The sequence below is a fragment of the Aedes aegypti genome, chromosome 3 (genome assembly GCF_002204515.2).
Source record: "Aedes aegypti strain LVP_AGWG chromosome 3, AaegL5.0 Primary Assembly, whole genome shotgun sequence".
NCBI classification, from domain to species: domain Eukaryota; kingdom Metazoa; phylum Arthropoda; class Insecta; order Diptera; family Culicidae; genus Aedes; species Aedes aegypti.
In genome coordinates, this window is record NC_035109.1 from 146,999,445 (window position 1) to 147,022,394 (window position 22,950).

The following is a 22,950-nucleotide window of genomic DNA, read 5'->3' on the forward strand; positions in this document are numbered from 1 at the left end:
CAATAACATAACAAGGTGGAGTTTAACACTTATTACGTATTTTACGAAAATATTTCATGAAATTAAACAGCTGTCCGGATTTTGATTCACAAGTGTTCGGATTTCAAGACAAGGCTTGTTCCAGGTGTCCGGATTTAAGGACAAGACAAGAATTATTGATTTAACTATTTAAATGATAAAATTTTAATTTTCAATCAAAAACTCATTATTGTTACTTAGATAAGATATGAATCTATATGTTGCAACACAGAACATTGTTTAATTCTAGAGATAATCTATTTAAAATTGAGTTTGAACATAGGTCCCTGCTTAAGCGTCCGGGTATTGATGCAGCACGGTAGAACCTCTCTCCACTGATGAACCATATCGAGAGTGATACGTACACTCCAGTGCAAAAAATTGGGATTACCCATTGAAAACATACAAAAGTGTTTTGTGCATATGTCTGGATTCGCACGTTTAATTGAAACCTGCTATGGACTTGTTCATAAGGCATTTTCAAAATTCATTTTTTTAAATTACATTGAATAATGACTATTTTTTACAGCATTGGATCGACCAACGGCATTTGGCAAAAAGGTCATTCGAGAAACTAGCGTTCGGAGAGAAGTAGCACAATCGATTTTTCTATTTAAAAATGAGCCACTCCAATAGAGGTGTTTTGTGTTAGGCAACACTATCATGTTTATTTGGTAAAACTAAACCTAAAAAAAAGGGTATTTATCGTGGCAAAAATGATAGCAATCACTTTCATCTAAAATTATTCATAATTTTATTTTTAAAGACTTTTAATTGAACTTGTTTTTACAGAAACATGGATTAAACACTTTTATAAGTTTTTTTTGGAGGTGGTGACCCCAAACTTTTGCACGGGAGTGTTGTATGTATAGTATACGACTAGTGCGCCATCTCCCAAATATGATTTGAGCCCAGCTTTTTCGGGAAGCCAATCGCTACAGGCACTTTGTTTACCGAGTTGGAGTGTTTACTTAGCACCGTTGTATGGCCCTGCCGACAAACACGGGTTACGGCAACGGTTTGTATAAATATCATCGAGAATTATCGGATGCTTAAGCGTTTTGATGCAGCACACCACCCGTGATAAGAGCGCAACGACATGGCAGGTGCCTGGTAAAACAGCGAGCGTACCTTGCTCTATTATTAGATTAAACCCTCTATTGAACATCATCGTGGATGCGGGGGCGGAGCTGTTGTGAGTGGGTGGCGCTATCAGAGTTTCCAACTATCGGAGCAACGTTTAGATGAACGATGTAATAGTAGCTGTTTATTCATGGAAGTAAAGTGCGAGTAATGTTGTAGTCCAAGTAATTCTGTTATGATTGCTGACTGTAGGAAAGATGACCAACACCAACGATGTTTTTTGAATGTCATGAATATCTAAAACATAAATTCTTATCATGTAAGTAGCGAGCTTTTTGATGGTCTTCCATTAAATATGCTCAAGTTTATAACTCGTCGTAGGGTAAAACATTTCGCATAAAGATATTTGCATGAGAACTGCATAATTTTAAGCATAAATGGGAGACAAAATAGACATTCGACATAATGAAAATTGTATGCCTTCTTTCAAATTCTGACAGCTGTTGTTGAAACTACTCTATGCCAAATTTGAGTGATGCTTCATATGCCAAATATCATTCCTGGATTGTGCAATCTATTTTGCTACACGATGCTCTTAGGATGTTCGAGGATTCTCTGGAATGTATGCAAGCATGAGCAACAAACAACTTTGTATTAAAATACCAGTCATACAGTCCAAAACTTACGTCTCGGTTCTACGGATTGGTATTTTATTAAAAATGCGAATTCTAAATGCACATGAAAAAAACGAACAAGACTCTTCCAAATCCACAAAACCGTTTAAATGAATCACCTAATCGTTTCCACATTTCTGTTTCCATTTCAGACCATCAAATACCCCCTCAAAAGAGCTAAATCGGATAACAGCCCGTGCTTTATTTGAGGAATAGAAAGCACTCTAATCTCCCCGCGAAAAAAGAAAATTAAATTGATGCATACGCATGTGTCTCTTCCCGTGTTAGCTCGTTAGATGGGATTATTTATGAATAGCAGAATCAGTGCCGAGCTGTATCCTATTGAAATCCCGGCTAAATGTTGACAAGTATTCCCAAAATTGGAACGTGCGTTGCCTCCGTTGAAGATTCAGTCATTCGCGAACCAGCATCATCTACATCAACAAGTGACATCAGGTGGTGAGTGAATCAAGTGTCATGTCGAAGGGTGTCATCAATCTTCGCGTCGATCGTGGAAGGTTCAAGCGTGCTTGTGAAGTGTAACGAACTCAACTTTAAAGTTCATGATTTCGAAACGGAACCATCATTCCCGTTGGCTGTGAGAAATGCTTGAAATTCGTTAAAATTCAGCTCCATCCATCGTAACCATCGGTAGCTACATCACAGTGCTGGCATAGCATATTTCTAAAAACCGTGAAGGATTGTGCTTTTTACCACGAGAATTTTCTCTTGAACGGCAAAGGAAGAAATAGTATTGCAGTCGCACGTTCGCAACACTTTTGGGGGTGAAGTATGCTGAAGGAAAAGGAAGATGATCAGGAAATATGCAAAGCACCATCACCGGCATCGGAGGAAAGGTATGACTCGACTAAGAGAGCACACTTTGCTGTAATTCTGTACTCTGCGTTCACTCTTATCGCCTCATCCCAGTTTTTCCTCCTCTGTTCAATCACACAATTATGTCACATGAATAATTCATTCAACATGTTTAAACTTTATTCACTTCTGTGCCCAACATTGCAAGCTAATCCTATCCATCCTGAAGGATTACTGAGCAGATAATCCTTAAACTTGCGTGATCCATAATCGTAACATAACTGAACCTCCATCACGCTATGTCCAAATGGTGTTATTATGTATGTTCAATGTATCTGAAATTTTCTTTCCCAGGAAATTCTCTCTGGTCTCGGAAGTTTTTCAAAAGCAATAAACCAGCAGTGCTAAAAAAACATTACATTTCAATACTATTTTTTTCTACTATTAATCCCGTTTCGATCCTTGTTTAGAACCGTGCCTCCGATTTTTCATTTGACCAGTTAGCGAGAGCTAGTGGTGGTAATCCTTGTGGATACCGTCTTGGGAAAAAACCTCTTAAAAGATCACAACTTCTTTGAATCTTTCAATTATCAACCTCCTTCCAAAAGAGTTGGTTTCAAAACTGACACTAAACGTAACAAAAATGGAAGAAACGACGTTACTCTAGAATGCGCGCTTTCTTCGAAGGGTGAAATGCTGGTTCCATGCTTTATAAATTTCCCGAACATCAAATCGAAGGAGCCTCTAGTCCAGGCTCTTTGATTCAAGTGAGGAAGCAAAGAGTGCCGCCTATCGTGGTCAGTTGTTCCTAATTTGGGGGATTTAGGCAGGAGATCTTGAACTGCATTAGGGGAATCAAGGTCTTCTTCCAAATCGCAAAGAAAGGAGACTGTCGCTTTTTGCCGGAAACTAATAAAGATCGCGAACTTCCGCTTAAAATTCTTGAAGAAGCACAATATTTTACTTATGACGACAAAACTGAACGTTTGTTCAAGGTCGTCTTGAAAAGACTTTTCAATTGACTTTAAGTCACCTGAAGAGATCAAAAATAAAATATATGAATAATTTGAATTCTTCCCAGTCCAAGTACCTAATCATTATGTAAAAGAGAACCCAATCTGGCATTCGTCGGCAGTGATGCATTTTGAACTGAACGCGTGCCAAAACTGAACTGAACGCGTTCCTTTTTTGAACGAGAACGCAGTAAACATTGAATTTTCGTCCACAATTTTGTCAATGCTCAGGAACGCCCGTTCACTTATAAATTCACACTGCAGCCTCAAACACGAAAAAATACATCAAACTATGTTGAATTCATATCATTCCAAATTTATGGTACCATCGATCTTTCCTAGCATATTTTGTATGACTTTCGCATGGAAATGTGTTGTGTATGAGCCTAGGGAACAATTTTCTTTCCGCGTTCATTTTTCAGCTCCCATGGGTTCAATTTTTTGAACTGATCAATGTTCAAGCCTACTTGATCCCTCGTTCAAGTATTTGAACTGGAACGCAAACTGAACGCGTTCAAATGCAAAACTGTTCATCGGAATGGGCTTACTCAGGAACATTACGCTTTGACAAAAGTGATCTAAAATAATATTTAGCTGTATCAAAGGCAATACTTAAATTCGATGTCCGTGTGACATGGGAACATTTCCAGAGACCTAGAGGAAACTTGCAGAACACCACACACGTGGTACCACACATTGCAACATGGATACTAAATGCATGATTTGCTGAGGTTCTTCTCACGCTAAGGACGTCTGTCCTGTGAAGGAAGATACCAAAAAGTTTGTATGTGCAAATTGCGTGGACAATCATGAGTCTAACTTTTGGGATTGCCCTTCGCGTAAACGAATCGTTGATGCTCATGCCAGGCAGATGAAAGGCAACGTTTTTGTAGCCAGAATTCCCCAGGCAGAATCGCCAACAATTCTCAATTTTTAGTTGATGGTATCGATAGCAATCGTGATTTTTCGCACAAAGCTTGATATTGACAATGCTGTGGAACATAAACAAACTCCATTGTTGGAGGAAGGAGCCTTGAAAACGTGGAAGACAATTTCAATGTACTCGTGATCTTGCTATGACTATTACATGGCAGAATCTGCAAAAAAAATGTTTACTCAATTAAAAAACAACCATTTTCAAAATAAAATTTCTCAATTGGACCCTGGTTCTAAGCCCCTTTGGAAATTTATATAAAATTTTGATAAACCCCCAGAATCCAACTCCGGCATTGAAAAAGGAAAACAAGTTATTCTTAACTAATTGCGAAAAAGCTCAAAAACTTGCTATGCAGTTTGCGCGCATAATTTGAATTTAGGGCTTACTAGTCCAATTGAAAATCAGGTTACTCACGACTTCGTAAGTATTCTCAAGCAAGAGAAAGTTTTCAAAAATTCCTTGGAGACTGATTTGGAAGAAGTGAAAACTATTATTGAAAAACATCAAAAATATGATAGCTCCTGGCGATGATGGAATTTTCTACATCCTCATCAAGAAACTTCCAGAGAATAGCTTATCATTCTTAGTTGAAATATTAAAAAAATATTTTCAATTAGCACATTTTCCTGGCAATTGGAAAAATGCTAAGGTTGTACCAATTTCAAAGTCGGACAAAAATCCCGCAGAAGCTTCTAGCTATCGCCAATCAGTTTGCTTTCCTCCTTCAGTAAACTTTTTAAAAAGGTCATTTTGAACAGAAAGATGGTCCACATCAACGAAAATTCTATTTTTCGAGACATAAAAAAAACTTTCGACAGTGTTTGGCATGAAGGCTTGATCGTAAGATTAAAATAAAAACTTTAATTAACATACATTGTTAGAATAATTCAAAGTTATCTGTCAAATCGTACACTTCAGGTTAATTATCAGAACTCCAGATCTGAAAGACTTCCTGTAAGAGCTGGTGTTCCTCAAGGCAGCATTTTGGGACCAATATTATACAATATTTTCACATCTGACTTACCTGAGTTACCTCAGGGATGTCAAAAATCTTTGTTTGCTGATGACACAGGCCTCTCCGCCAAAGGACGAAACCTGCGTGTCATCTGCAGTCGATTGCAATAACGTTTGGATATTTTTTCTTCATACTTGCAAAAATGGAAGATTTCTCCTTATGCTTCCAAAACTCAACTAATAATATTCCCACATAAACCAAAAGCTCTTTATTTTAAACTTTCAATTTCAGGCAAAAATCGTTATAATCTTCTGTTGCCACGATTAATGCGTGATATATTTAGGTTAAGTTAGGTTAAGTAACTTGAAAACTTGTTTTTTTTTCTCCTATAAGCAGGTGAAATCAACTCACCTGTAAAAAATCGGAACTACTACGGCAAATGAAATGTAATATGTTGTTAACAAAATGTTAATAAAATCTCAAATTTGTTTAACCAAATTAGGATGATAGTGTTGTCTAACACAGAACACCTAGATATAAGAAATTAATGTAATGTTTGGAATGATACTAATAAAACATTTTTTTATCCTTTGCCGAGCTTTCTTCTTGGTATTACAACAGCTAGTCCATATTGGTACAGCATACAACATGGCTGGCCTGAAAACTCGTTTGAAGATCAAAAGCTTGTTCTTTAGACAAAACTTTGATTTTCTGCTAATAAGGGAATATTTTTTACATATTTGTTACATTTGGCTTGAATGCCTTAAATGTGATTTTTGAAAGTTACTTGTTTAGAATATCCCATGCCACGATTAATTCGTTATGTATTTAGGTAAATTAGTTTCACAACCGTTTTGTATTTCTCTTACCTCACTTCAAGATGGAATAAATTGTGCATTTCAATAACTTGTATTTTTATGATCACAGCAACTTCCTGGTAAAGAAAATCTAGAGTTCAAAGTTGCATAATAATACCCTCCGGACATAGGGTGCCCCATCTGCAGGACTTTAATCCACATATTTTTTTTATGTCTGTCATCTGGCAGCAGGAAGATGCTACTTTTGATGCCACAAGAAACCATTAGAAGGATACCGTACCACCTTCAACCAATGCGACACTTCTGCTGTTTACTTTGTAATAAATATGAGCTCTTACCCGACATTGCCACACAATTTATTCAGAAAGACCAGACGCTGCTGCCGGAAAGTGAGCGTAACCAATAACGGTATAGATTTGTGTGTGCTCATATTTTACAGAGTAATGAAAAATAATGGTCGGATCATATCTGCATTCAATGCTCGTTTTATGTGCTCTATTCGAGCGATGCGAATTGAGATGGATGTAGACTATGCTACCATGGAATCAATGAGTTTTCAGGATAACTGGAAGCAAATCGCACATATTTTCATCGATAGAAACCAATTGCTTTTTTTTTCAAATTATGCATGCACATGTTTGATAAAAATAAACTCCATTGCTTAGAATTAGCATCAATGCTTGTTTTAAAATTATACTCCTGTATGTGTAGCTAGGTAGTTGGTTATGATACTTCAAAACATAAACGTTATGGTTGATTATCTGCACGGTTAGGGTTTAATCACGTCTGTCATACGATTAACAACGCAAAGATTGTATCGTCTCCAAACCACCTTTCACTTAGCTACCTTGATACCTATAATGGCTACATCGTAGCATCACGTCATTCAAGTCACGTATTCTACAGCTCCATCATCGTCGATCTTGGACTTCTCCAGTTACCCCGAACGTTCAGAGCTCCCAGATCCCAGTGAAACACTGGGTGCAGTCAGCGTCTAATTTTCGAATTTGTTTCTTACGATTTTCATACCAAGCGACCAGCCCACTGAAGTCTGCCGTGTTTTATACGCTTAATGATATTCGAACCTTCATAGACATGACACAACTCGTGATTCGTTTTTGTTTGCAAGTTTGCTACTTAAGCTGGTTCCGAAATCCGTAATATGTATGGCTTTGCTTTAGGGCCCAGATAGCCGTAGCGGTAAACGCGCAGCTATTCAGCAAGACCAAGCTAAGGGTCGTGGGTTCGAATCCCACCGGTCGAGGATCTTTTCGTAATGGAAATTTTCTCGACTTCCCAGGGCATAAAGTATCATCGTACTTGCCACACGATATACGCATGCAAAAATGGTCATTGGCATAGTAAGCTCTCAGTTAATAACTGTGGAGCTGAGATGCAGGCTCTGTCCCAGTGAAGACGTAACGCCAGAAAGAAGAAAGAAGAAGAAGAATGGCTTTGCTTTGTAGCCGCGAACTCTTATCATTCAGCTAAGGAAGGCCCCTAACCTCAAATTCATCTTTATTGCATACTTCTTCAGCTTCACCTTTAGGCCTACCTCTATATCTACCTGTTATCATGTACTTTATTTCGGTAGGATTAATTGACAAGTCCATCCTTATCGACTCTCTCTTCAATTGACGTATCCAGAAACATGACTAAATGGGCCTATTTCTATCCCATATGGTGCTCGCGACTCTTTGTTACAATAACACCATCTTTCAATCTTTCCTTTAAATTACTCAATTGTCTCACTTTTCCCTACATATAATACTGGTTTAAGAATAACATATTGCTTATATTCCGGATAATCTTACATCGGGAAGATCGTAGTAATAGAATCATCCATTACATTTACAAAAAAGCATGATAAAACTTATTACCTTAATCCGACAGCATTATCGTTTACGAATCACGTTCCGTTCTTCCCACTATAAATTTTGTTTCACGCTTCCTTTGCTCTTGCAGGAAACTCTCGAGGGATGCCGACACGGATCCGGTTGGATCACAAAGGTAAGAAGACAATTGCCTGCTTATGTCTGCCTTTATTTTTTTTTTAGCTTATTGTCACGCTCTCGCTTCTTCCATTTTAATCCGGCATTGTTTTGTTTCCCAACAAGCTTTTCGATATAATCACTGTAGGTTTAAATTTAGGTGATTCAAGTGAGTATGTGTAAGGTAAACATTGGCGTAGCCAGGTTTCCCATCAGTTGGAGGCGAACGAAAGACTAAAGAATTTTGGGGAAATTCTTCGAGGCATTCTTTCAAATGCTAAAAATAATTCTTAATAAAATTTCCTGAGAAACACTTGGTGATATCCTTACTATTTACTTAATGACTGTAATCAATACTAACATAATTAAAAAAAAGTCTTCATGGTCATCTGGGAAAGAGAAGTATGTTAGTGCAATAATTATTGTTAATAGATATTGAATATACCTCTGCATCTCTACAATTGTGGGCTTCGTAGCCGTGCGGTTAGTGTCACCAGGCATTTAGCCGCATCGTGCTAGTGAGTGTGGTTTCGATTCCCGCCTCAGGTCGGTAAACTTTTCGTGAGGCATGTTTTCCGACTGTGCCACTGGGCGTTGCATGCTAATCCATTGTCTAGCATGTCCTTCAAAGGGCACAAATGCCCACTGGAAGCATTAACGTGTCAGTGTCTTTTTAATTGTCATGGAATGGATAGTATGCTGGATATAACAATCTGGGAATCACATTATAGCATTATAACAATCTAGGAATCACATTCAACTAATGGAATCCACCATTATACTTCCACCTAACCAAATTCGCAATATTACTCGATCAACGCGTTGCAGAACCTAATAAAACAGGCAAATTATTGAATATACCCCGCTTTAAGCGCACCGCAACAATATCTCCCATTCGATAAGTGCTAGGCGCAAATGGGACGTAACGCGACACCATAATTTTGCACCTAGTGTAGCTTTTCGAAGAATGGTCCAATTTTAGATTTTTTTTATGCTAACACGTATCTTGACGAGTAAGAAGAGAATCAAGAATAGTGGCCATCACTATTAAGCAGTTTCCAGCTCGTGTAAGATGGCGACCTCCCGTTGGAGAAAATCGTTGGAAACCCATGCAAAAGATTCATAGGGTTCATTCATGTATATAATAACGCCCAAACTTGGCCAATTTGAACACCAACCCACCCCGTTGTAACACTTTTTGTGCGAATACTCTACAAATTTTGTATGGGCCGTAACATCATGAAATTTGTGAATAAGCCCATACGTTTTTTTGTCCGTTTCTAGTTCTAGCAAATGCTACGAACGAATAGATGAACTGTGATAGATTAAGAGCAGAAGATAGAAGCAAATGAAAGATAACAACTACAAAGTATGAGGAAAGAGACGGGTCTGGGATTGAACCCATGACCTTCTGCTTATGAAGCAGAAGCGGTAGCCAATAGACAACCAATCCCGTCACCTGGTGTACTCACTTAGTTACCAAAACTCGGATCTGACAATACAAAATATAACAATCTTCTAGGCTCCAGTATTGTTAGCTATTCTTCTACACATAAACTCCAAAAAGTATTTGGAAGATCTTAAGTTGCACACATTATTAATTACAAGTAGACTCCAAATAAGTAGCCCTCGTTTCACGAACTAAGTTCCCTCGTATTACGCACTGATTCAATTTACGAACCCCCAAACTAGTTCGTTAATTGAGGTTACAGTGTATATGTTAATACTGAATAGGTCAACGAATCCTGTTTTCTCAGAAGCACAATTACTTCATAAATCAAAAGTTAACTAGTCTATATTTAGCTCGACAAAGGAAGGACAAAAAACGTTCGTCTCCCAACAATCCGCATTTGTTGACTTTGTTTGCCCAACCTACAGAATGGGAATAAAGGCAACGCTCAGAACAGAGTTGATCCATTCTTCAAAATTTGCACCGCAGAGAAAGGACACTTCGGTGTCGACGACGAACGGAAGGCCAGCATTTTCATTCAACAAGCCAGTCAACCGAAGCCAATGTTGATGACGATGATGGGTTTTGTAGTAGGGTGGCCCATTATGATCAAACAACAAAAACATTCAGTTACGCCCCTCAAATTTGTTCAATTGGACCACCAGTAGTTACAGTGAATACTTAAACGGAATCTGTCAATTCTAGGGGGGCTAAACGAGCTGGAATTTTGTATGAGGAAAATTGACCAAACATATGGGAAATACTGTTCCAATTATTTTATGGACCATAGATTAAAGATTTTCACAGCTTGATTTCTCTCATACAAAAATGGACCCCCCTAGTGTAGTAGCTTTCCAGCTCGGCGATTGTTCTGTGTATAATGCAATTTCCCATCTGTGTAAAACTGAATTATGCACCACAAACAACGAGGTGCACTTTGCCTCCCCTCGGGTTGATAGTTTTCCGTCTTTCGTCTTTGCGAGCCAGACGGTATTCCAGGGAAAACTTAGCATCCCCAGATACATTATGCATGAGCATTCTCTATCGAATGTAGGATATATAGATGTGACGATGCAGCGAATCGTACGGGCACATAAATCCGGTATCGGAAAGGAAACGGATGCCGTGCACTTCTTCAAACCAGGTTTTTATGTAAGTGTGAGAAGCTAGTAGGAAGTGTCGTCATTATTGAGAACAGAACTCAAGTGAATTTCATGCATCGCGTTGACTTCCACAAAGAGATCCACATTCGAGACGTCCTACTATGATTTCACTACTCATGTGAACAAACTTAATAAATTCATAAAACTTCATTTTCCAATTTTTTTGTAAGTTTGATAAGCAATTTTACCAGTACCAGTTGTGGACATAATGGTTCGCTATTTCGACGTACGTGATAATTCGATTATCATCAAATTTTTAATGATTTTGTGTGTTTGAGTAGTTTCTTTTCAAATATATCTTGATGTTCGAACATTTAAAAATATTCAAAACGTGAAATTTTTCGAGAAAACACATATGGCCAAATAGGGAATTTCTATGGCCATAACTGGTACACTTTCTCTATCTGTTTTGTTAAGAAAATTCGAAAAATATCAGTCTATACACTGATTTTAAATTTCTAATAAGAACTTCTTACTTACTTTTCCTTAAAATGGCGTTGAATCTTACACATAAAGACATGCCAAACACCGTCGAATGCTTTTTCTATGTCTAGAAGAGAAAGACCAGTAGAATAGCCTTCAGATTTGTAGAAACGAATCAAATTTGTTACACGTAAAAGATGATGAGTGGTCGCATGTCCATGTCGGATCCGAACTGTTCATTGGCCTAAATTGAATTTTCGTGGACATTCATTCTGTTTACAGTGACCTTTTCAAAAAGCTTACTGATAGAAGAAAGCAAACTAATTGGACGATAGCAGAGAGCTTCTGCAGGAGCTGTAACCAACAATAATAAGCTGATAATAAATCTTCGAGCTGTTTAGTAGAATACCTATAAGTAGATGAAAAAACCGAATTTAGTACTATACCATTTAATTCCATCAGAGTTTGTATCCTTTGACAGATACGCGTATTTCGACCTCAACTGTAAGGCCGTCTTCAGTGTCGTGTACTAGACTTGACTCTACTAGACGAGACTCTACTAGACGAGACGAATTCGAGTCTAGTACACGACACTGAAGACGGCCTTACTAGACGAGACGAATTCGAGTCTAGTACACGACACTGAAGACGGCCTTACAGTTGAGGTCGAAATACGTGTATCTGTCAAAGGATACAAACTCTAGTGGAATTAAATGGTATAGTACTAAATTCGGTTTTTTCATCTACTTAATAATAAGCTGCTCTCTGAAAGTTTCTTGATGAGAATGTAAAAAATGATTATCTTGATTGAGAATTCATTCGAATGCTGAGTAACTTGATTTTCAACTGAACTAGTGGGTTTTAATAATTTCCAGAAGGGCTCTGAGCCAGGGTTTAATTGAGAAATTTTATTTTCAAAATTGTTGTGTCAACTGTAAAAACCGTTTTAATTTTATTTTTTTTTTGCTGGTCCTACCATATAATTTTGATAACAGAATCGCGAGTGCGTTGAAATTGCCTTCTCCTCACGTTTTTAAGGCGGATCAAGAGCTTAATAACATCGTATATAATCACAAATTCGAATTTTACTTCACATTTTGGTATTGCAATGCTACTTGCTTCAACAATGTAATTCGTTAAAGTTTCGAGAGCATTTTCAATATCAAGTTTTGTTTGCAAAGTTAACATCAAGATTACTATCGATGTATTCATTTGCTTTCCAGTCGACTCGTAAATAATTGAAAATGGAGCTGATAGGATTGAGAATCGCTTCATGGGATATTTGAAATCAAACAGGGACATGATCAGAATCAAAATTATCATGAGTAACCAGTTGGCTACAAAGGTGACTAGAGTCGGATCATACCAAATCAATCGAAAAAGGGTTTCCAGAATTTGGAAGACATATCAGGGTATTGAATTGAGAAATATTTATCAAATAAAATTAGGCCGTTGCAATTGCTTTGTGAATTATTCCATGAGCGATTTTTGCATTAAAGTCACTGTTGGGAGCCGTTACCTCTGGTTGAATTAAAACTTCTCGACAGCAGTGTTCAAGTTACACAGCTTCATAGCTAAAATGTATTGTTGAATTCACATTACAAAATACTTTAAATACTAATTACATTACTTACATTCTAGTTTTACACTTCAGCTTTACCACAGCAACAAATTCACCAACCATCCATATCCTATTAACATCAAACAACAACTAATATACTTCAATACAGTGCTATGATACCACATCCATCAGTGTTGCCAGTTTCACTACAAATTCATCGCAACAGTCACCAATTCTAAACAATCTACATATGGCGCATGTCAGTTTGAAGCAAATTAACTTGCTGCCCAATGCATTGAAAAGGCAAATAGGCAGCTAAGAAAGTATATTTACCAAGCTGTGTTTCAACAGAAACACCTAAAGTTTCAAAAACTTTGGTTTCAAATGACGAAAAAAGCTGATGTTTTATACGCCCATGAAAGATGCTAGCAACTCCACAACATGATCCGTCCAGTCGATCAATACGATAAACAAAAATTTTTGGTTCTCTTTTGAGTTTGGATCCAGGTTTCAAATATGTTTCAGTAATAACTACTATATGTATGTTAGTACCTGTTAGAAAATTAAACAGCTCGTCCTTTTACCATTCAAAGAACAAGCATTCCGATTCAAAACACTCAAGAATTTTTTTGGATTTTTTAGAGAAAAGTAACCCAAAAACATTTTTTTAGTAAATTATACACCAACTAGGACTACTTCAGCCATTGTGGTGGTTTTGAATATTGCATCACACAATTGATTAAATTGTTCAGTTGAAAAATCAAAATCAGAGGAAGTGTAACATGTCTTTATTTCAGTTTGAAGTAGAAGTAGGTACATTTTCTGTCGATTTTCTGTTGGGATTTTTCGTTGATCAATAGACGGAAAAAACATTTCCTGCGGCAACATAAGCATGGGTATTTTCATTTAAATTAAGACAATTCGAACGATTACCCGTAGGAAGACAATTTGATGAGAGGAATTGAAGTTTTTCCTGCAACAACTTTGGCATAGAAATTTCCATGCGATTCGAATGGTTACCTGACAGAAAAATAGCTTGTAAATAAGCTTAATTGTAATATATCTGATAGGTATTATTATTGAGCAAGCGATCGTTAATTGAAAAATGAGAATTGTTGGAGATTCTTCTCGGGAAATTCCTGCTACAAAAAACGTTTCCGTTCATCTGCCTGGTACGAGTCTTGACGATTCGTCTACGCAAAGAGCGATCCCAAAACTTAGATTTATGATTGCCCCCGCAATTTGAGCATACCAACTTTTTGGTATCTTCCTTAACAGAGCAGACGTCCTTAGCGTGAGAAGAACCTCCGCAAATCATGCATTTAGCATTCATGCGGCAATGTTTGGTATTGACTTTATTTATGGTACCGATGGCACTAAGTGGGGTTCTGAAAATTTTCACCAGGTTTCTGAAATTGTTACCTTGTCACACAGACATCGAACATAAGTTTTGAGTTTACTACAGCTTCAATATTTTTAGGTCACTTTTGTTGAAGTGAACTGAATAATATTCTTGAGACAGCTCTTTCCGACGAATGCCAGATTGGGGTCTGTTCTGGCAGCTCTGCCACCCCGGTGAGACGTAAGCCGTGAGCGACAGATGACAGCGGCGTGTGGATTCATGAATTTGGAAAATCTGAAGCGGCTACAGGACTGTCTGCAAAGAGACGCGCTCGAGGCAATCAAGAGCCGGTTAGTTCTGCCTGATTCCATTCCGGATTTTATTCGGGATCTTCAAAGCCTGTTCAGGAAGCCCGAGAAGCTATTGAATACACTGCTGCCGAAGGTGAGGAACGTTCATAAACTTTGGTATCACGGTGAAGCAATTATGCGAACATTTGGAAGCCGCACGACTGAACGACCACCTCAGTAACCCGATGCTGGTGCAGGAGTTAGTCGACAAGCTGCCGCCAAGCTACAAGCTGGACTGGGTCTGGTACAAGCAGGGCAGAGTGGACAGTCCGCGGAGATTGTGCACGAACTTCGCGACCGACATAGTGTCCGACGTCTCTGTAGTAGCGGAATTCATCACACTGTCGATGAACGACCGGGTGCGGCCTAGGAAGGATTACAATCGGAAGAGGGAGTTCGTGCATGTACACGAGTCCGAGCCGAAGCGCAGTGAAGTCAATAGTAGCGAGGTGGCCAGCCGGCCCTGCTGGATTTGCAGGCGAACGGATCATCTGATTAGGAACTGCGAGGAATTCAGGCGAATGAACATCGCAGAGTGGCTACAAGAGGTCGAGAGGCAGAAACTCTGTGGAGTCTGCATCAACAAGCACAATGTAGAACCGGGTAGAAGAATCAGTGCAGCTGCAGAAAGTGAAAACGGACTGCACGGTGATTTTCCGGTTAATGCCGGTGACGCTCTACGTCGGCAAGCGACAATACGATACCGTCGCATTCCTGGAAGAAGGATCTAGATCGAGTACGAGAGAAGATTTCTCGACAGCTACCCAATGGCCGTTTGACGGATAAAAGCCCTCGACCGTAAACTGGAACGCAGTCCAGCGCTGAAGGATCGTGTGTCGGCAAATCGGTACCAGATGAAGGGATACGCACACAAAGCAACCAACGCCAAGTTAACGGAGACGCCACAAGCATATGTGTGGTATCTGCCGCTGAATGTTGTGGTTAATCCACGAAAACCGGGCAAGGTACGCGTGGTCTGGGATGCTGCAGCGTCAGTTAATGGGGTCTTCCTGAATTCGGAGTTGCTCAAGGGTCCGGATATGCTAGTCTCCCTCCCACGGGTAATCTGCCCTTTCCGAGAGCGTCCGGTCGCCTTTGGTGGGGACATACAGGAAATGTAACACTAAATCCACATCAGAACGGAGGATTAGCAGGCGCAGCGATTCGTTTTCCGAGGCAGCAGCGACGATGCTCTGCAGGTTTACGTTATGGACGTAGCGACTTTCGGCTCCACGTGCTCGCCTAGTTCAGCGCAGTTCGTGAAGAACTTAAACGCCGAGCAGTTTTCAGATCAGTATCCGGAGGCTACGGTAGCGACCAAGTCAAGTGGCATTACGTCAACGACTACTACGACAGCGTGGACACAGTGGAAGAAGCGGTTCAACGAGCGAATGAGGTGAAATACATTTACTCCCGTGGAGGTTTTCATATCAGACACTGGGTGTCCATTTCAGGCGAATTCCTGGAGAATCTTGGAGAGCGGAGCAGTGAGTCGTCGGTGCATTTCAGCCTGGACAAGAGTACCGAGTACTAGCGTGTGCTGGAAATCGTCCATTTTTGCCACGTTTTAGTGACAGTTTAGTGTTTAAAACACTGTTTTGGAATTAAGTTGTGAAATCAGATATTCACCCTTCCTTTTTTTTTGTAGTACATAGCATTCAAATTCATTGAATAATCGACAGAATCTTCTAAGAGATTGGTTTTTCAAGATGGTGTTCAAAAAAGATTACCACCTAACGGGTTCGACGAAAAATTGAAGGTACGAGTCCAAGCAACTATCGAAGAGGAATCCTACCGAATCGAAGAAGAATCAATAAATATTAAAAAATAGCACTGAAAAATTCTGTTTTCGTAGCACTGAGAAGTACTGTTTTATTGCTTAAGGTAGTTTTAGAAACTTTCGAGAGCAGAAAGAATTTGTGTACGCACAACTAAAGGGTACGATGCACAGCACACTTTTTATTTTTTTTTCTCCTAAGAATAGATAAAGCCATAAAGGTGTAGTGTTTGTGATTCGTTGAATCTGTTGGATTCTCCTGTGGAGCGAGCGATGAAGGATGATGTCCGCTTCGTGTTTTGCGGTTAAGCAAACAGTATCGGTTATCTGTATTTGTGCTCACGTACCTATTCAGTGCAGTGGACTCTTGGACTTCCATAAAGCAAGTAAAATGTAACATTTCCCTCACATCCCCACATCACCTGAGGATGCTACTGATGTTGAGTAGCGTCTCACAGTGGTACCGCCCATAGGTCATAAATCGAAAAACAAAATGTCTTGGTTGTCATTCCTTTACCTTTTCATGAATCAATTGTGATCTCAAGAATGTAAAAACAGAAATATTATAGGCGTTTCTGTATGATATGCATAGTAAGGCTATAAATGATTGAGTGTATTTTGCATATGTGAAAAATACGTTAAAAATTAAGCAATTTCAGCACTTTGTTTGTTGTTTTTGCAAATCAGAATCAAATGATTTTTCAATCAGTTTAGATTACAGAACATTAGTACAGATGTATATCTATCACTTCCGATACGTTTTAGAGTGTTATTTGACATCTAGGAGTCAGTATTGATGTGAGTTTTGAGGACAGAAATATTCTCACTTCGTAACTACATCACTTTATTTGAAGTACGTTTTCAAATATGTTCTTAATCACATTTAATCAAACTTCTGCCACCGAATGATCTCATTTGAGTAGGAAAATGCACATTTGAAGGTTATAGCTGCAAATATTTGCAAACAAGTTAGCAACGTGCCTTCAAAGTTGTGAGTTTTTACCAATAGAGGCAATAGTAAAAATATTCATAGAATTGATTACATACCAGTATATTTGTAGATAACTGAAATGAATATGCAAAATCATGAAATTTTCACTGCTCATACTTCAATTCGATATGAATGCACATGCAACATTGTATATTGATTTAACAAGTAGTTTTAGTGAGGGCGCTGAGACAATAAAATCCTATTAAATTAGAATTGGTATAACAGCCATTCTAATATGTATGACATGACTTCCCAAAGTGTGGGAGGAATGACATGAAATTGTTCTTGAATTTATTTCGAGCATCAAAACAAGATATTCAACGACATTCCAGCATCTATATATACAGTGCTAAAAGAATAACATTTTGGGAATAAAAAATATTAAGAAGCAATAAAATATTACCATTAGTTCATTAGTTATTTCTCAGTTGCAAATATTTGAAACTTAAAGTTAATTACATTAAGTGACATGTTCGTTATTTGGTTTTGGTAAAGATTTGATGTGAAATCGACATTTTCAATTAATAAGTATTTCAAGTATTTATTTGGTATATACAACTTCGGCACTTTCAAAATTTTCATAACCTTTTTTATCCACATACCAAAAAGTAGGCTTCTGAGCATGTGAAGCAACTCTGTGAGGGGAATCTTCTCAAGTTCGCAATAAATAATCCTAATATATTGCTTTCAATATATAGATTTAATGGTACTTATCAATAAAATATTAAATACTATTGTTAATCTTAGACACGGAAGGAGAGATAATTGCAAGTCAGTTTTTTGCACATACAGTGCCTTCCCGATTTTGGCAACACCCGCTTTTGTCTACCTCCAATTTTGGTAACACCCGTTTTTGGCAACATTTTCTTCCCGATTTTGGCAACACATTGAAATATTTTTGAAATTGATTATTAAGTACTTAAACCTAATATTGTGAGTTAAAACAAAGTGTAAATAAGTCAAAATGAAAATGTTGGTGACCATTGCGAGCTAAGAAAGCTAATACCAGGCCCATGACACGGGACGACTTTTAGCATAGTCAACATCTTCATGTGTTTACCCATTTTCGGGTAATTTGAATCGAGAGTGCAATCAGAATGCGAAGTTTTGTTTAATGTTTATGATCCATAATCGAGCAAGAGTCACAATCAAATCACTGATGCTTGCTTGGAGGCTTGCAGGATGCCTTTTAATGTTTGCTCTCCTTCCAAAACCATCGAAATGTTGAATGTGCTTCAACTTTTTGGCACATTATTAGCTGATTTAACAATATCAAAAATTGATAATCAAACCATAGCAAACAATTAAACAAAACAATGGTCTTTATTTTCACAGTTCTTACAACTGACAGTGGGCGATATTCATTTATCGCCCGGGACATCCTGGCTACGAAGAACACTGTGTATCGATATATGGTTGTCATGGGCCTGGCTAATACTGAACGTACTTATGAGTAAAACGCGCATATTTCAAAGTTATTGTTTAACGTACATGAGAATTCTCATAAAGCAAGCAAGTTGTATAAATAATTGCTACATTGTTTAAACGGCATAACAATTTGATGGAATAGGATGGTAATCGACAGTAAAAACAAGTGTAATAAAGCATGAAATGTTAAGATGATAAGCTTTACTGTGTTGATCACTAATGTTTTGTTATTATTTTGCTTGTAATTTTTTCAACGTAACAATCGGATTATGTGTGGTGGTCTGAAGATCCTGAAAATGTTTCCAAATTATCTCGTGATCATTGATTAGTTATTCCGTAAAAGATTTTATTTAATAATTGATAAGCAATTTCTTTTGGGTATTTCTGTAGATATTTCAGTAACAGTTGTTGAGGAAAATATCGAGAAATATCGTTCATATCACTAGAGGACTATTTGAGCAAATTGTTGAGAATGGGTTTTGATAGAAGAATTCTAATACCTAGTGAGTAAAAAAAGAGCCCATTATCAACATTTTTTTTGGAAATTTTTTGGTTATTAACATTTATATGGTTCTTCTTCCTATCGCATTTATCAAATGCAGACATTTGGAAATCATCTTTAGCAATCTAGACCTAATTGACGCTTCTTCAACAGTCAAAAGTTTTACTGAACACATCCTTGCGATAATTAAAGAAGAATGTTTGCGATAATTAAAGAAGAATGTTTGGATGCATACTTTAGACACCTCCACAATTAAAAAGAAGAACTTTCTTTAAAATTAAGGATTACAACAATTCTCGATTACTTTTTCAAATCGACGTAAGTAACTGTCATACGGTTTGAGAAAACTAATTGAGAAGAATCACAACCTGTCTTCTAAAACTGTTTTAAAATGAATCAACTTTTTAACATTTTTTCGCCGTGTACATCGCTCAAATATTGCATACAATCAGATCACGTTCAAAAACTAGGTAGTTTCTATTATTTTCAACAAAAATAATTATAACAAAATGATAAGCCGTTTCATACAGTTACTTTCGACATTTTTCTACCAGTGTAAAATCGGCTCAAGTAGTGTTTTGTTTTGATTCGTGGTTAAGTCACTTTGTCTCTCCATACAGCGGGGCGGCGAAAGTAGTGGTTAGGTTGCGAATGTTTACTTTCGTCGTTTCGTAAATCCGGAAATTAAACGTTTTAAAAGTGAAAAATCTAGTCGGGTAGGAGCGGAACATGTGGAATTTCGCCTGCGAAACACGTAGGATCAATAAAGTAAGTTTATTCACTTTTTTGACTTGAGACTACAGTCATCTCTCCCTTACTCGATATTGAAGGGACCATCGAGTTAGGGAGGTATCAAGTTACAGAACACAAAAGCAGTGCACTGCGTTCCATAGGACCATCGAGTTAGCCATGAAAACCAACTTTTACTATGGTTCTCTAACTCAATATCGAGGTACGGAATATCGAGTAAGGGAGAGTTAACTGTATTTGAACAAGTTTTCGAGAATTATTTCCACTGACTCGAAGCTACATTTTATAGGCTCTCTGTTTTCATTGTTACGGATGTAACAGAATCTTACAGAAATCAAATCGAAACATTATGGATACATGTAGCGATTGTATTTCTACCATCAATTGGGGAAATTCTTGAGTAAATTCATATGTGCCAAAGAGATTTTGCTAGCAGTTTTTTAACGAGTTCGTAAAAAAATCTACTGCTATTCTCTTGAAAATTAAACGCAATGAAATGAATGAAATTCGAAATTTTGCCAGCAACCTTTTAAAATTTTCAGTTCGAATATGACTGCTCGCGTTGCTTCAATTCGCCACACATTTCTTTAACATGATTTTTTTTTTTCAAGAAACATCTTCCAATCCTTCTTCTTCTTCTTGCCAATACGTCCTCACTGGGACAGAGCATGCTTCTCAGCTTAGTTTCAATCAGCACTTCCACAGTTATTAACTGAGAAGTTTCTATGTCAAAAGTTGCCATTTTCGCATGCGTATACCGTGTGGCAAGTACGATGATACTCTATTTCTCAGGGAACTCAAGAAAATTTTTATTACGAAAACATTCTGGACCGACCGGAAATCGAACCCACGCCTTCAGCATGGCTTTGCTTTGCAGCTGCAGACTCTATCCTCTCGGCTCAGGAAGGCCCCAATCCTCTAATCATTAATTTTGCAACTCTCAGCTTGATTTTTCCTGAATCTCAGCAGATGAGAATACTGCTTGAAAAGAACTCGTTATTAACTCTATTTCTGGATACATGGCGGTGCGAGTCTCGACAAAAAAGCTGACATTATATTTCAACCGTAATAACATTGATAGTAATAGTAAGAAGTAATTTAGAAGAACTTCCACTTTTTTCCACTTAGAACTTTAACTTGTTCACTATTAAGACGTGTGGTCACCAAAATTGGGCTCTATGTTCAAGAAATCCCTAGAACAAACCCACACTGAAGGGTCCTTAACCGATCCAGTATTCATAATCTACTACTTTCAATATGGTCTGGCTTTAAAGCTGCACATTCGCGCTCTAGAACAGTCGCAAATGGCCACTGAAAGTAATACCACGCTTGTACTGTGCTTTTCAGATGGTGGATATAATCAGTACATGATGTTCCTCTTTTTAAATCAAAAGCTGAACTGAAGAAGGCTCCCAGACATTTTGCACATCATTCGTAGTAATTGCCATGCACTTTCTGATACTTTAAGAGATTAGAATGATAAAAACATAAGCATTTCAAAATTCCCGAATTTGGCAACATCCCCATTCTGGCAACATAAAAATCGAGCCTTGTTGCCAAAATCGGTAAGACACTGTATAATAATTCAAACAACAGAGCATTCGCAATATGATTTCCGCATCCTAAATATAATTTTTGAAGTGATATCGATAACGGCATCAATCTCGATGGAGTTTTAACAATCAAAAATAATTAATTTAGCAATTTCTGATGGTATTTATCATCGGATATTGAGTAGAATGATTTATGACCGCTTCGTAGAACAAATGGAACCACTGTGCGTCTGTTGGTTTCCAGTGTCGAAACAAGCCAGAATACGCGTGATATTTCCTGACTGAAATTTTTCCATTGGTGTTATAGGAATTTCCAGGAAAATATGTGAATTTTTTTACCGTGGTTCGAAAATTTATTAAATGTTTACAAAACAAAGTAAAAGAATTTGCTTGATCTCCTTGTGGGACTCCAGTTCATAAATGTTTCATAGAATTCCGAACGGAGTTTTCTATTGATTTTTTTTTAATTTGAGGCAGTTATTATCTTTTACTTTCAGAAACAAGTTCCAAACTGATTCAACTCAGAAGTTCTCAACACAATTCTTGGGTTTCTCTACGTATTGAAGCATAACATGGGCGGAAGCCTACAGTTAATGACGAACACCTGACAAAAGAAAAAAAACAGGTCAATAGTCAAGCTGATCCGGTTTGGCTATTTTAGTAGCGTTTGGGCAGTGCATTAAAGTAGATGTTGATTCTTGTGGTTTACCAGTGCATGATGTTTGGAAGTCGAGCATCACGTTTACTTATTTTTGGCCTAATTGTTTTTCTTAAAGTCATCACAATTCACAAGGGAAATGCCCTACAATGTGGTGTTCCGCAAGTTAGAAAAAATGAGCTGATCGTGCAGGGTCACAATACTGCACCGGGAGCTTGGCCGTGGCATGTAGCTATTTACCATAGAAATAGTCGATCAAATAGTTACTCCTGCGGTGGAACTCTAATTAGTGAGCAATATGTGCTAACGGCAGCACATTGCACCATCAATCAACATAACCAGTATCAATTAGCAAATAGTCGGATCTTTGTTCGGCTTGGAGTTCACAATTTGGATGCACTGAATCCACAAACCCTACAGCAGCATGAAATTCAAAAGATTCATATACCAAACTCTTTTACCGGTCTGGAACTCAGAAATGATATTGCAATCCTTGAACTAAACACCTTGGCTAGATTCAATGATTATGTGCAACCAGCTTGTGTGAGTACCTCGGACAGTCTCGTCGGACAGTACGGGACGGTAATCGGATGGGGAGTGACTGAAGAGGAAGTCATTTCGCCGATTTTGAAAAGCGCCAAAATGCCAGTTGTCGACAGCATAACTTGTCTCGCTAGTAATCGAGCGGTGTTCGGTG

At 38.0% G+C, this 22,950-nt stretch overlaps 1 protein-coding gene across 2 annotated transcripts in view; it reads left to right on the forward strand.

The window, feature by feature from the left end:
- The first annotated feature begins 1,930 nt into the window (after positions 1-1,930).
- LOC5575719 (phosrestin-2) overlaps positions 1,931-22,950 on the forward strand; it is a 149,710-nt gene continuing 128,690 nt past the window's right edge. Inside the window, exons 1-2 of one of the 2 annotated variants that reach the window (XM_021850170.1) lie at positions 1,931-2,632; positions 8,280-8,324. In XM_021850170.1, the coding sequence (XP_021705862.1) occupies positions 2,568-2,632; positions 8,280-8,324 (110 nt within the window). In that variant the 5' untranslated portion in view covers positions 1,931-2,567. The remainder of the gene's footprint in view (positions 2,633-8,279; positions 8,325-22,950) is intronic. The other variant, XM_021850171.1, reaches the window with a different exon arrangement.